Raw genomic sequence first — 16,280 nt, forward strand, 5'->3', positions numbered from 1 at the left:
TATGCTTGGTTTCTGTGTGGAGGCAATTTTTATGGCTGAGTTATAAACCCTTTGAAAATAGGGCCTTGTAATGGAAGCGCTGACAGACCTTTAACTAGGTCAGTCTTATCTGACTCCATTATCTTTGCTTTTGTTGAAGCATTAAGTGGTTGCATATTTGTTTATTTCTCCTACAGTCCCAGAATTTTAACATGAGTATATTATTGAATTGTTCTTTCTTCTAAATGTCAGGAACAGGCAGCATTAGAGAGTTTATCCAGGCTTCCCAGTCATCTTTAAAAGTAAATTGAACTGTTGTGTCTTATTTACAGATTTTCTTGCTTTATACAGTACATTTAGTCTGTAGCAGGTCATTACCATACTAATACCCAAGTTAGCTTTTTCTCCTGCTATCTTATTCTAATCTTGAATTTTGCTCTGTCTTTTGGGCTCCTTTCTGCATAAAATGATAATGATGTTTTTTTGTTTGTCCCATCCAGATGAAAAGCCATACCACTGCAACTTTTCTGAAGAGGAAACCCCAATGGTGACATCTCAGTTGGATGAACTCCCAAAGCTGGGAAGACGCAACACCAGAGAAAATGAAGCCAGGGAATGCAAACCAGAGGTTCCTGCTCTGGTGTCAGCACTGGAGAGTGTCATCAAGGAGCCGTTTTCGAAATACCAAGATCTAAAAGGTTCTGCAGACATAAAGATGCCAGCATTTCACCACAGCCAGGGGCTTCCTTGCTCCAGTCGCATTGCTAGCTTTGCTTTGGGTGTGGGCCAGACATCTTCAAACATGGTCATGGACTTGAAAACGTCACTTGAAGTGCAGGCTAGTCATGCTAGAGAAAATTTGCTAGACTTAAACAGGGAGCATCTTCTGATAGAAAAAGGTGCTGTAGCTCAAGAGGTAGCTCCACTCGATTTGAGTGAAAAATCAACAAGGGATAATTCATGCAATAAAAATCTGAATACATCCTCGCAGGCTGCTTTAGTTGTCTACCCATGTCCTTTCTGCAGTCACAAGACCTACTACCCTGAAGTCCTGTGGATGCACAAAAGAATTTTGCACAAAATCAGCTGTAACTCGATGGCCCCCCCTTGGGTTCAACAGAATGGATTCAAGAGTATTAAAAACAACCTGATCTTTCTGGCAAGGAGTGGGCGTACTGGGCCCCCTCCTGTTCTTGGCGGTAAGGAATGCCAGCCTTTGCCCGTTGCCAGATTTACGCGCACTCAAGTGCCAAGCGCGTTGCCAGGCTCCAAAAGCGGCTCTCTTTCTGTCGGGATGACTGGGAAGTCCGGGAGTACTCATCAGTCAAAGGATGGCTGTGCCTTCAGCCACTGTGGTCCACGCTTATCAGGTCTGGATGGGTACGGACAGCCCAAGTTAAACCATTCCCAGGAGCAATACAGCATAGCACAACAAAAAAGTAAATATGAAGCAAATTCCAAACTTATGCAAATGGGAGCCTATAGCAGAAGCCTAACGCCTACTCACACGGTCATATCCAGGCCTAGCACACAGCTCACCAGCAGTAAGCAAGTGGAAAAGTACATGGTTCCCCAAGGAAGTACTAGTTTTGCCCCCCCAGGTAAGCACTGTGTGTCTGACTCCACGAAGGCCAAATTCAACCCACCACCACAGTACCATCCCCTGTGTAAAAGCGAGCAGTACACTAAACACGAAGAGCCATCAGTGCCTCAGAGGGAGTCTCACATGAAGGTTGGGAATGAGATGAGGACATTGGCAAACTGCACGGCAGTAGCACGAGCCAGTCCACTGCTGCAGCCCCAGCCTGGCGCCGCGGGGGTTTCTCCAGCTTTACACTCCAGCAAACAGGATCTGGGATCAGATGGGCATGAGAAACGTTTGGATGTTTTAAATATCTTTAAAACATACATTCCAAAGGACCTTGCTTCGTTGTACCAAACCTGCGGTGCCAACAGCCCTGTCCTGGATCACGCAGGTAAGATTTTCACAAGCCCTTCCATAGCTGAGGATGCTGCTTGCTTGTTCCTGCTTCCTTCGTAGCCACGACACGCTGTTTCACATTTTCTTCCTTCTCTCCCTTTAACGGTTGGGATTAGAAGTTCATTGTTTTTATCATTTCTGGATAGGCTTGAATAGGTTTGTTTACTGATCTCTAACACTGCAGCATCCCCCCTCGTGCACTGTGTGACATTTCTGTCACAGGTTAAATGTATCTGGTTCCACCTGGAGTATTACTGTTCCTTTGTCCCCTCTCTTCAAGCAGGCTAAAGTTACACAGATGTGCTGTCACACGAAGATCCCCCTGATATGCTGGTGCTGGCACACATCATCATCTTTTTGCTTCGGGCAAAATAAACATCCTCTGGGGTTTATCTGTGATGTTATTTTAGAGGTTTTGTTCAATTTCGTCTGCAAACAAGTCTTCCAACAACAGAGAGAGATAATCGCTTGTCAGTGTCCTTTGTCTTTCCTGACAAATCTTCCTTGTCCATATCAAAGACTACTGTCGTATTTTTCAAATTATTCTTCTGATCTGTTTTTATGTTTATAATTAAGGCTGAATATGTGCCTGCTAATTCATGTAAGCAGGAAAGGCAGTTGTGCCAATAGCCAGTTTAAAAGTTCAGGGACTAAAAAAGTATCAGAGCTCTCCTTCTGCCTCTTGCCAGTCAATTGCCATGTAAAAAGAAGAAAGGAAAAAACAAAACAAACCAAAAAAAAACCCCCCAAAATATGTATTTGCATTTGAAATCATATTCTTCTGATGATCTGCCAGAATTAGTTTGCCTCAGTGGGAACTGAAAATCACACTGATTTATTGCTTTTGAGATGGGGGTATGTGTGTAGGGAGGGAGAACGGGAGCCATAGTCCCAGCTCTCACCATTTGTAAACCATCCTGTTTTTTTGTACACTTCTCTTCGTAGAAGTCGTGCAAGAGCTGAACTCCACATGGAAGGAGCACGTGTTCTAGACTGGTGTTCTAGTGCCCTCCCCTGACATCATGCTCTCTGTTTTGTCAAATGTATGTGCGAGCCCATTTTGCAAGTGGGATGAAACCATAGTGTAAGGACAGCTTATGGTCTAGTGCCTAGGAGGTGTGTGCAAGCAGACCACGCTGGCAGCTGTGAGGCGAGGAAGGAGCTGTGGTGTTTGGTCAGGTCTTGGTGGAAGGCCTTTTGGAGAAGACGGAAAGGCAAAATCTATCTGAGATAATCCATGAGGTGCATCTTTCAGCCACTCCATTGTCAGCTTTGCTCAATCATTTAAAAAGTAATGCTGCGTAGGAGCTGACTGTTATTTATTCCTATGGAGTAGATAACTTCACAGGTGGTTAGAGCCTGCGTGATGATGATAACTAACATCAGGCTCCTGGTTTCCATTAAGGAAACAGAGGAGGACATGCTCTGTTTCTAAAACTGCACCGTCAGTGTTCCCATTTTTGTCCAGCCAATTTTGCTTTTGCCTTCTCAGTGCCTAGGAATGTTGTCTAAAGTTGCTCCCTGCCTGCTTCCTGCTCTAAATAGCAGTTAATTGTTCCACCATCAACTTGGAGTACCTTCATGTGGGTGCCCACCTTGATGTTATTTAATATTGCATTGTGTCAACCTGTTCAGAGTAATCTTACTGATCCAGAGAGCTCCCAGCTGTGTTAAGAGAGATGGAGAGAAAAAGCCAGGAACTAGAAGGTGGCTTAGTGAATGCAGGCACCAGAAAGACCATGAGGACCGTTGAGGCAAAGTAAAGTAGGGGCAGGGCTTCCAAGGAGGTCTCTATTTATCTGTTTTTAAAAGAGGGATTTTATTGCCAAGAAGTTTTTGCTGGGCAGTGATTTCCAGAGACACTTTAACTGGAAATTATTTAGTGCCCACTTCTGCTCTGAAATTTGTTCTTTAATTCCAAATGTTTTACAGCAATCAAGTTTTCAGAATCTGAAACCTCTTTTTTATGTAGCTTGTCTTTGTTTTATATACAACTTCCAGGTTGTTGATGGTTCTCTGAACCAATTGGCATGATGGCTGTTTTTCATAGCACTAAAATAAAAAGCTGCTGCAGGCAAAAGGAATGAGATCCTACCAACTGCGAATAGAGGAGGGTAAATGAACCTTGTCCGAAATAACACACGGCCCTAGACCAAACCCTCTGAGTCAGTGTGCATCATACAATTTAGTCTCAATAAGACAATGTGAATATGGCAATCGTGACATGAACGACAACCAAAAATCCCACTTAGATGTACTATTTGTCATGTTTTTTTTTCCCCAATTGAATGTCCCCAATAGACTTTACTTGGTGTTTGGTGTATGACCTCATCTTGGATCACACTAGAGTATTTTAGTGTGTGGTAGTGCAGTGTTCAACTTCCTTTAGAGTGTCTGGATTTATTTCTGGGATCTTTTTTTTTTTTTTTTTTTACATTTGTGTTTATTCCTGTGTGTCCTTGGAAAAGAGAGTTGTATGTTCTGTTGTGACACAGTGGCAAACACAAAGCCTGCTGCGCTTAGGCTAGGTTTGTTTCACACTGCCCAATCTTCCCAAACACTTGTAGAGATAATATTATTTTTATATTTGATAGTGGTTATTTATTTTATTTATGATATTTACATGAACCACCATGTTAGGAAAGGATGGGTTATGGCAGCAGATGCGCTCTTTCCCCGGGGCTCCTTTGAGACCGGCTTTGAGCATCGGGTTTCCATAGGAGCTCCGCATTCACATAGTCACATTCATTTACCTTAATTTGCTAACACCTGTAGTCATCCACCCTCTTTTGTTCCCATACTGGATAACCTGAGTGATGACTCATTGGGGTATTGCCTTGTGGCAATGATGCCCATCCCTCAAAGCTCTGAACTATCAAAAGCCTGATGGTGCTCCTTAGGAAATGTAACCACGGCAAATATACCTGGAAAACATCCATTTTTTCAATCTGCTTTTTAAATAACTACCATGAAGTGAGTGACAGGGAGAGGTTAGAGGAAAGTCCTAACCTGCTCACCTTCGGTGTTTGCACAGGGTACCTTGACTTACAGCAGCATCCTCAACCTTCCCTCATGCGCGACTCCAGCGGGAGCAGTGCTTCCATGAAGGCTGTTGGATTGGGCCTGTGATGGCTGCTGAGACAAGTGCATTCACCTTTCACAGAGGGGTATAGAGAGATTAAATGTCTTTCCAGAGGTGGCAAGAAAACCACCTAAGGAACCCAGGTCTCCCGGGCTCCACGGGCACCACTGTGCCAGTAGCAGAGCCCTGCTCTGCCTGTCCCTGCCTGTCCGGCAGCCAGCACAGCGCCCCAGCAAAGGCCATGTCTGGTCCCTCAACACGCTTTGCTCAGCTTTACTTTCGAGCTTGCAGCTGGAGTTCTGGCCAGCGAGGGGAAAATGGTAGTAACAGACCAGAAAATCTGCTTTAATCTGGACTGCCTTACAAGGTAAATCCATCTCATTTTTGTATGGTGAAGCTCTCATTGAAATTTATGTGATTTTTTATTTTATTTTATTTTATTCGGGGTGGGGGGGGGATAGGGGGGTATATGTGATCTAGATTTGCCCCTAAATCATGGTCTTGTATTTGACTGCCAGGAACTGAATTGTTGGGAATGAGTGTGTTCAGCTACATTATACAGGCTGTGCTGCCACCTGCAGGAGGTGCTATTATAAAAAGAGAAAACAGTTTGTGAGTGGGCTGTTTTTTGGGTTTTTTTTTTGCAGACAGACATTTCTTTTTAATTTATGCTGTGGTTAAAATTGCAGGACACTTGGTGCTGTACCAGCAGAGTAAATGGCAGCCCATCTTCTTTTCCATTCATTTTCAAGTACAGCATACGTATTTCAGATGAGCCCCATGGCATCCTGCAGTTGATTTTTCAATTGTGGAGGGTTTTTTGTTGCCACTTTTTATTCACAATTTTATTATTTTTAAATGCTGTAACAGGGGGGGAGGAGATGAAAGAAAAGCTGAAACTTCACTTCCACTGACAACCCCCTGAGAATTTCTTAAAAGCCAAAGTATTCCAGTGGCAAATGGAAACATCAACTCTTTCCTTCCGAGGAAGGCATTTTACCAAAATAGAAAAGATGATGTTCAAACATGTATTTTTTTTTAATAATAAAAAAGCCCAATAAAAGTCAAATGTGTCTTTTTTGATCAGCAGCAAAATGACAAAGACCAGCCCTTTAAGTCAGATGCTGTAAACTGACCTTTGGAGAAAAAGGAGAGGTTTGAGCGGTTTTCCACAAATGCTAATGGCCTAGAAAACATGTTTACCCAGGGCTGGGGGAAGGCTGCTGCGCTGCTACCAGCTCAAAATGTCCGGAATGACACTTTCATTCACAGATGTCTTTCCTCTGTGCCTCAGAGGTCCGGGGTCAAAGCAGCACCGGCAGGCAGGTAGGCAGGGGCGAAAGGTTTGATCAGTCTGTGATGGCTCCGCTCGCTCTGCATTTGTCTCTGAGGTATTGCCGCCCGGGGGGGACAGTCGGGCTCTGGTCCTACTCACTTCCTATTATCCATGTGACTTGTCTCCGCCACGCTGGAGTCACTTTGATTTGCCTGATGTACTGCTTGACAAAGCTGGGTGATGGCTGAGAAGTGGATCCAGCTGCTCTGAAAAGCGCACACCTGACATGCCAGTCCTGGTGCGGGCACATCATGGGGAGCATTTTTTAATTCAATGTAATTTATGCATTCTTGCAGTCCTGTGTGTGCCTGGCCTGTCAGCCAGTGCCTAGATGAAGGCTGACAGTTGTCATCCAGGGCCTGAAGGTAGCCTCACATAATGACACATTAGACATACTAATGATGTTTTCTTCTGGCATAATGTTTTCTTCTCAACTTTCCTCTCTCCTCTCCCCCTCACCTCCTCCTCTCTCTCCCTCCCTCCCTCCCTCCCTCCCGACTACAGGGATGCTCAGGACACAAACACGCCAAGGAGACTGTGTCTGCAGAGAATGTGGAAAATGCTTTACCCAACCCAGTCACCTCAGGACTCATCAGAGGTCCCACACAGGTACCTTTTCACACTGACTCTTGCTTTCTCCCTCTCCCACTTGCCTGCTTTCGGATCCAGCTAACAAAATGCCAGGAATTATGTTTCACATACCATGCTAACCGAAGTAATTCCAGTACCCAAATCTAATACACAGGTTTTTTATTTTTATGACTATTGCTCTTGTTCTCTGGATATTGCTTACCTGATCCCTGCCCAAACTCCATAAAATTGCAGTGCATTTAAGATAAGTCTGTTTGCAAATGTTTTATTTTAATTAGAGAGTAGGGTACTCAGAAATGAATATGCTAATGAATTCTGTTGCCACCAGCACAAATTGAAATCAAAGTACCCCTTTCAGCACAACATAAGGCTTTGTTTTGCCTCATCGTTGCTGTTGACAGGAACATTTTTGTGGGGAAAAGAGATTTTTCTGCAGACGGGCCAGCCCTAAAACGGGAAATCCCTACCAGCCATTTTTAACCTGGCACAGTCTGTGGTTGAGGCTGTAGGAGGCTAAAGCTACCAGTGTCGGAGAGACCTCCTGAGCATTGCATGAGACAGTGAGACTACTGGGTTTTTCCTGAAAAGTGTGAATGATGCATACATAAGCCAGTCTGATGCAAAATGACAGAGGCCAAATGGTAAGTAATGCAAGAAGAGGGTCCCTTTACACATACACTGATAATTAATGTTGTCAGTGATTGCTTTCTTCAGCGCTGAAGTCTGAATTAAAAAGGGCAGTGGCCCTAGGCTGCCATTAGCACACTCTCTTACAGTAAGTGTTACGGTAAATTGGTATTTTCTGGCCACAGGCTAGTAGCTGGTGTCTTTTTTTGAACGTGGTTAATCTGTAATGGTCTCAAATAATGTACACACACTAACGAAGCTTGAATGTTCATCTGTTAACAAGCCCCCTTGTTCCCACAGTGGTATTTGAGTCTAATGGACTCCGAGGTACTGAAGTTCACAACACCTCCGCAGATGCCCCAAAACAAGTATGTTTTACAATTAATTGGATGTTTGTTTTTTAATGTGGTAGCTGGGAAAAAGTTGCACAGTGATACTCGTCGCTAAAGCACTGACTGTTTTGTAACATGTATAAATAATAACAGCGTTGCTTGATTTTTAGCTCTTAAATTTTTTAAGTGTTTTATCAAAGTCTGTTATATGGAGAGTCAGTTAATTGTAGAGCAGGTAGTTAGTGTTTAAATAAACATGTTACTGGCTTACTGGGAAAGGGGTGGGATAGGTAGCTCTGTAATGCACAGTGATGTGTACTAGTGAGATAGTACATAAAAAATTCCTAGAAATAATTTCCTTTTACAACTAACAAGTTTTCTGCTGCAGCAATACAATTAACACTTAGTCTGTATTTTTCTGAAGAGTATTCGTACCCTGACATCCAGTATCTGGCCTTTGAAAGGCTCTCATTCTCCAGTTTCTGTGGACCCTGTCTGGCGGTATGCTTTCCTGTTTCTAGTATACAGAGTCTCCTGTCTTAACAAACACTTCTCAGCACTCTGAATTGTACATGACAAAGCTATTACATAGAAACCATTAAACTGAATTTGTTTCATGTATCTCATGTCTTTGGAGACCAGTGTCATAACCTGGACCTTGCCACTCCATCTTCCAGCTTCACAGGTGGGTTTCAGGGCACACCTTCTTATGGGCAGTTTTCTTTCATTGTGAAACTGCCTTCATCATCAGTCACTTTTCCTTTCATCCACGTTTTTAGTTTAACTACAGCACTTCTCCTGTACTACTGTCTCTTGCTAAACGATTGCAGATGGTTTCAGCCATGCTTAGAGAATACATCTTCATGCTTGTCCTCCCTCTGTGAAGTTTATGAGCTGGTTTCTACTCACTCAATGAGCATCCTCACCAGGCACCACCACATCGCATAGTACATACGCTGCACCCTTCATGGAAACTCTTAGCACCTTCTCTGTTGCACTTGCATCTTTCTGGCCCAAAGGCTATGCGGGGAACCCAGCTGTTGCCACAGGAGTATCTGAGTTGTTGACAGGCCATAGGAGTGGCCAACGACTCTTCTCATAAGGTTTTCAAGATGGCATAGCACTTCGGTAGTTGTGGGCAGTGTTTACTTTGCGTTTGTGGGACAGTAGCAGCAAAGCTATGCTATAGTTGGAGACCTAGATGAAAGTGCTCTCTTTGTGATGCTCATCTAACAAAATTGTGCAAGGCCACACCTCTCAGTAGAAGTAGGTGACAGAGTGAAATGCTGCAGCTCTGCAGACTAGCTCAACTAGTATTTGGTTCTCATCGGTTTTGTAATGAAAGTTTAGTAAACCTAAGCATCTTAAAAATGCTCTTTCATCTTCTCATGCTCATGGTTTTATCTCATGTGTAGTTGAGATCAGCTTCTGAAGACATCTGGGCTTTTTCCCTAAAAAGACAGTGTAAGGTCAAAGTTGGAAATACATTTCCAAAAAATTCTGAGATGGCATTATATATCAAAAAAGAGATGTGGTAGCTCAGTCTGTGTCTGGACTCTCTTTGTAATTTGGGTTATATTACTGCCCAATAAATTTACTCATAATCTTGTCTTTGTAAACTACTGCCATGCCAGAATTTATTGACTAACTTCTTCCACAGCAAATGTAGCTTGCTCTTGCAGTCTCAGTCCATGTCAATCCGTCTTCAAGGTATTTGATTAAATTACAGCATCTCTCAATACAGCAGAATATTGAGTAGGGGTTAGCTTCATGAATTGCTTTGTCTCTTGCCAGTCAGTATTTCTTCCACAGAGGCTGCGGTATGATCACTTCTCCAGGAGATAGTTATCTTTCTTTTGTCTTGTTTGCTTCTCAGTATCAGCCTTTGTCTCAGTTTGTCAGCATCCGTGTCGGTTAGGATTATTCAGTTGTCTGCCGTTGCGCTTGTTCTCATCACAGGCAGGCTTTGTGCTCCCCCGGAACACTCCACCTGCACGATCCCTGGGCATTAGAGAGGGAATATGCTCATTTCTACCTGCAGCTGTAGGGGCCTTTAGAAGTGCAGAAATGAGCTCGCACTGAGAATGATGCCTGCAGCATTCTGGTAACATTACAATTTCCCACTTTAAATGTTGTCACTCCACGTCTTCATTTCATTTCTTAATTGGGGACAAATCTATTCATGAGAGTTTACGGTGTAAAGTCAGTTCAAGTTACAGAAGTGCCAGGCAGATGCTCTGAGCAAGAAACAATAGTTACTACATATGGTAGCTTGAGAATGAAAGGGGATTTTTTTTAATGTTAAGTGGAAATGATTCACTTTACATAATGTTTCCTTCTCACAGGTAAAATAACTTCCCCTGAGTAGTCTGCTAAAGAGTAAAAATATTAACATTAGAACTTCACAGGTTGCCCATTCCCATCAGTAGTCAACCAGAAGATCATCTCTAAAGGTTTCCATTATGAAAGAATGTTAGGTAGGGCCTTTAAAATCCCCCAGTATAGTAGCTTACAACTGTGCTGCATTATACAGCAGTTTTCTCAGAGAATAATTCTAATTCTGCATGTTAAAAATAGGGTCTGCAACCAAGTTTTTTTAAAAAATGAGGCAGCTAAATGTATATTTAGGTGTCTAAATAGGAAACCTACTTCACAGTAGTGAACCACCAACGTGACGTGTAGGTGTTCAGCATCACTGAAAAGAAGGCCACCTATAGGGGCATGTAAATACGACCATACACACCCAGTTCTGATAGCATTGCCACTGGGCTGTGTTTCGTGCTTTGTTGTCAGCACCGATGAAATATGGTAAATGAAATAAACAAAAGTAGGAAATATGATGTTCATTTGCTTCATAACATTATTTATTGTGCTTTCTCAACTTCTACCTGAAAGCTTTACAAAAAAACAAAGAAGGACATTTTCACATCAAATTAATTTCCTGTGAACTCTGGAATATTTCCTACTCTTCTTTGTCTAAAGGACAAAAAACACTCATTACATACCCTGAGTCGATACAATCTGTGCAAAGTCATGTAGATTCTCTTGAAATGCTGCCATATTAAACATGCAGAATATTCTGAATATTTTTATAAATGCTAAATATCCCAATATATCCATAATTAAGGTTGCTTATCCACAATGAATATGTATCTTAATTTGGAATACACGAAGCAGTATCCAAAGACCTGATTTAGTAGGCATGAATTCGGGGAGTGCACTCCAATTGCTTATACATGGCAAGACAAAAGCTGGCTCCCCTTTGGAAGGGTCGGAGCGACTGCGTGTATCTCGAAGCTGCTGCAGCTTTCCAAGCAAAGCTCTCCTAAAGCAAGGGGTCATTTCAGAGGCGCTGCCTGATGTTGCTGCATTGCAGCCAGAAGCCCAATTCCCAAGTGCATTCAGTCGCGCAGGAATCAGTCTCTAGCCTGCTTCTGCAAAACGATGACAGCAGCAGTAGCAATTTCTCATACATATGCCTTGCATTTAACTACTTCTGCTGCATTTTTAAAAAACATACAAAAACTTGGATCACTTTAGGAATATATTTTATCCTCTGTCAGTGCTGTGTCAAACAATATACTCTAAAAAGCTTAAGGGTCAAGTAAATGGGTGTTCAAAAGGTGACTTACTGGTTAACAACGAGGAAGAGTTCTGTCTACTTGAGAGTGTATATAGGTGAAGCGTATTTGCAGTGCTGGAGCCAGAGACACCAAGGTCTTCGCCTTTTGTGTGAGTGAAACAAGCAAAACCCCCAAAACTCCAACCTTTGCCCTCTCCAGAAAAACACCCTTTTACTCACAGAAAATCAATTAAAAGCTACAGCCTAGGAAAAAAACTAAACAAACCCAACTATTATCTCTGGCTGAAGCTTTCCCCATGCCAGTAGGCAGTGATGGTCCTTCTCTGTGAAAGAACTGTGGACACCACAGTTCTTGGACCTCAGTCACTGAAAAGAGAGGTGTGCAGAGGTCCTGTGTGTCAGGGGTAAACCACCTTAATTAAGGAATCTATAAGCCTTAATTTTCTCCACTGCAAGTATTTTAAAATATTTCTTTTGGTGTTCAATACTTGAGATAGCATAAAGATGAATAGTCAGAATTTAGGGGATAGGCAAATTGGAAAGAACCATCAAGAAAACACTGTGTATCTGTACGTATATTGTAAAGGAGCTTGAGGGAAGTGCTGGGGACATTGTTACCTCCAGTGTCTTTGTACTCCATCAACGCTACAGCCCTGCTTGTCCTAAAGCAACTTTGGAGAGAAGGGGAGGAGCAAAAAAACCCAACAAAACAAACAAAAAACCCCACCCCCAAACCCTAAACAAAAAAAGCCAAAAACAGATTAAAAAGTTATTTAAACCATTGCTTTCTGAGTTTAGGTGGGGCTTCTTTTTGTTGGGGTGGTTTTTATTTGCATTTGAAATTTTAGCACTGTCTGTTACAAGTCCTATTTATGACATTTGTTCATATGAAATGTCTTGCCCAAGTTCCTTGCAGAGTTGCTGCTAAAGATCATGATTAATAGTTCAGTCCTCATTATTGCAAATGTTATTTTTAAATAGTTATTCTGAGAACAAGAATTCCATTAATCAAAATAATAGATAATGAACAAATAAATGGCAACCTAATTTGTCTCGTTCATACATATGGAGATTATAATGCAAACAATCAAGGAATCGTGGAGGCTGCTGTTCCGGCATCTGAGTAATATGCATGTACTGTATGTCCATGAGTTTATGAGCATCATAGACAGGATTAGCAGCTGTAGTTCTTGTCCCAACACTTTCCCCTTGCCAGCAAACTGGGGTGGTATCTGTGCTCCAAACCGATCATTTCAATTTATTTCAGTTTTGTGAGATAATCTGTCTCCAGTGTATTAACATGCACACAGATGGATTTTTTCCTGTTAACTGATGGAAAGCCCTAGAAGTTGGTATGAAGGCAGCTTTTGGCATAGAAGCCAAAAGCTATAGGTTTCACTTAAAAAAAGATCTGCTGTTTTTCCCCTTTAAAATGCTGGAAGTGAAAAAAGCCTACTTGTTAAAATGGTGAACGTTTCACTTCAGGAGGACTTCAGCCCAGCTATGTATCAGCTGGTTCAAACTCTGACCCCCCCCCGCCCCCCCAGGCCGGTGCCAGTACCAGAGGATGAGCCAGGGTGGGCTTTGGCACACCTGAGGCTCTGCTGCTGTTTTCCAGTGGACCTGGGAGCGTGGCCGTGCCTTAGAAGGGGTCCAGCCGCCCACCCACCCGCTGCCCTGGTCCGTCTGTGCCTCCCGGCCTGGCGGGAGGAGGATGGATGATCCCTTTCACGGGCCATGGGCGGGTGGTGCCCGCACCTGCAGGGCATGCCTCTGCCACCCAGCACCCCACAAGCTGTCCATCCCAAAAAAGCACCCCTATTTATGCTCAGTAATTATTTTTTCAGTTCTTACCCAGGGAAGCTGGGGTGAGGCGCCTGCCATCCTCTCCCCTCCCTCCCTTGTCCCCTGGCTCGGTGAAACCCTGCCGTGCTCCCCTGTGTGCGCAGAGCCGGTTCGAGCCGAGACGTTTTAATGATGAATGCCTCCTCCTGGAATTGGGGCTCTGTCTCTCAGGCATGATGCAGCCGTGCAAAAATGTAAAGCATCTTTCTTGGTTTACTGCAGGAAATTCAGCATCCAACTAAGGAAGTTTTATCACATCTCTCATTCAGTTACTGTTTCCTACATTTCAAATATACTGCCGTCTGTACAGCAGCTTTTTTTTTCTTTAATTTTGTTGCAAATCTTTCCAACTTAAACCAAACTTTGACTGGTAAATGTCATGAATCTCGGGCCAGGTTTAATTAGGAATTTTGTAAATGTATTAACAAAAGAGATGCACTTAATACATTATGTCAACCAAAACTGGGTTTTCTTTAGCTGTTTCAAGGGCTGCCATAGGCACAGCTTGAAACTTGCTTGGATTTTACATGGGTGCCGTATTTTATGTTGCATTAATTTAAAATGGTCTGTTTCACTTCATCAAGACTTTAGCTTAAGGATAATGCATTTATGTAAGATTAATCTTGCCATGTTGTTTTAGGATCAGGATTGTAAACTGCATTGTTCTGACAGTGATGTTCTAAATGTCATTTTAAAGCTTTTCTTGGGAGCTGCAGGCTCCTGCTTATTCATGATGTTATCTTTAATTTCACTTGATTTTAGAATATCCCTGCTGTTATTTTCAACATGGTAATTATTCATGAAAAATGGGTAAAAAAAAAATAAAAGGAAAATGACAAGGGGGGGGGAAAAAGCTGCCTTAGCATTTGACAGACCTGTGCAAGAATTCAGTTTTTCTCCTCTGTGACCTCAAACTTCAGCATTTTTAAAATGCTGATCTAGTTAAGAATCCCTTTTGGCTAGCTCAAAATTCTGTTTTTTGGAGGCCTCTTCTTCCCCTCCTTGTTCCCAGCCTTCTCTGAACTGCTCCATCAGACGCTCCTACTTGCTCTGCTAGTCCACCAGGGACTTTATATGGGCCTGACACACTTTGTCTTGCTGGAGATTATTAAAAAACCCCAAAAAACTTCTGATGCGATGGGCCAAAACGAATGTGCGTGGTGCTAATAAAGAGTAACGAACACCAGCAGGGCTTGCTGGAGGGTTGTGCATGGGAGTGGAGGCGAGAATGAGTTTTCCCCTGTGTCGTCCTTCTTGCAGGGGAGAGACCACGGCGGAGTGGAAGTCACCCACACGCTGCCTGTCCGGAAGGGAACCTAGAGCCTTGGCAGAGGAGCCCCGGCGCCAGTGGCACCCACCCTGAGGGGCAGGGCCGGCAGCCCCCCGCGCAGCCTCCCCGCCAGCCATCGCCTCGCCCGCAGCCGCTGCACCAGACTGAAGCCAGCACTCTGCGAGGAAGGGGGTGCCTCTGCGCTGTTAATCATTTTAAAATAAATGAAGATGCTACACAAGATATATATAAATTGACGTACTAATCAGTCCCATGGTTCCTTATTTCCTTTATAATAAACAGTGGAGTTGGCAAGCACTGTGGCAGCACGAGGCATCTATATTAATCAAGAGAAGTTTGAGACACTGGAAAAATTAAACTTTATGTGATTTGGACAGCATGAAGAAGTTAAGCACTGTAACAAAAACCTCCCTGATGCTCACAATGACTATTTGATACATTTGAAAAACAGCAGTGGATTCGAGGGCTGGAGAAGTATTAATTAATGAAACTGCCACTGCCTGTCATGCTGAAAAGCAAATTAAAGGAAAAAAAACACAGAGAGAGGAAGAATGGGGGGTGCGGGGAAAAGGTGGCATTCGGTGCTGAGAAAGCAATGCTTGATGAAGGATTAAAGGGACTAAAGAGAAAGACCGTCACTCTGCAATGGTTTGTTTCATTACAGTTTGGGGACCACTTGCATTTCTAGTGCTCTTGCTCTTGACTGCGCACCATTAATAGTATGTGAATATGGAAATTGAAACACTTCCAGAGAAAGGCTTCTATTCTGCTTTGGAAAAGAAAAGCTAGTCGAACACTAAGAAAAAAAACCCAGGCTTCTGTGTTTTACTCTCAGGACCTTTTTTTGTAACAGGGCTACTTTCTTCGACCTGATCACAAAGGAAGTCTTCACATTAAAAAAAAAAAAAACAAAAACAAAAACAAAAAAACCTCTCAGCTGTCTTAATGCCGCTGATCTGTATGTTTAGAAGAGAAAAGGTGTCACTGAACAAGTCTAGGCAGCCCTGGGCCCGAAAGGTACTCTCTGCTCCTGCGTTGGCTTCAGCAGGCCAGCTACTGCTCCTCCTTAGGCCCAGTGACGTTTTGGAGAGATGAGGAACTTCTTTTGTGGTGGCAGGTTAATTTTCATATAAATGTGTCATGTCTTGTACTTGGTGATCACTGGTGGTGTTAGGAAAAAAGAAAAAAAAAAAAAGCTTTATATACCTCTTCTACAGTAACTCTTTAACTGCAAGTTTTCAAGGTGGGGTTGTGGCACATAACAGGTTGTTAAACCATGCAGTGTAAGCAATTAAAAATGTATTCCACAGATATAAATATTTTCTTTTCTTATTGCTGTGACACTATGTGTGATGGTAATATTTCTGAGAGTTTCAGATTTTGCACATATAATTTTATGCATTATCAAAAATTACTGCTGCCTTGAAAGAAAATGTTCTGTGAAAAATTTTGCAAAAGCTTTACTAGTTTTTTTTTTTTTAATTGTAACATTTTGTAAAAAGGCAGGAAATGGATTAAAAAAAAACCTAGCATGCTAAATATATTTTTCAAAAAAGCAATAATTTTACATGTACAGAAATAATGCTAACCTTTAATACAGGTGAGAGCAACAGTTTACTTAATACAATAATGG

The 16,280-nt window shown here is 42.7% G+C and overlaps 1 protein-coding gene across 1 annotated transcript; it reads left to right on the forward strand.

The window, feature by feature from the left end:
• Positions 1-479: 479 nt before the first annotated feature.
• LOC104533014 (zinc finger protein 516-like) lies at positions 480-14,676 on the forward strand (the record flags this gene model as incomplete). Its single annotated transcript, XM_029087561.1, has 4 exons — positions 480-1,955; positions 6,883-6,987; positions 7,897-7,964; positions 14,617-14,676. Coding segments are annotated over 4 exons (1,709 nt in total), but the record flags the coding sequence as incomplete, so codon positions are not given.
• Between the last annotated feature and the right edge of the window lie 1,604 nt (positions 14,677-16,280).

The sequence above is a fragment of the Antrostomus carolinensis genome, unplaced genomic scaffold (assembly GCF_000700745.2).
Source record: "Antrostomus carolinensis isolate BGI_N321 unplaced genomic scaffold, ASM70074v2 scaffold28651, whole genome shotgun sequence".
In the NCBI taxonomy this organism is placed as follows: Eukaryota; Metazoa; Chordata; class Aves; order Caprimulgiformes; family Caprimulgidae; genus Antrostomus; species Antrostomus carolinensis.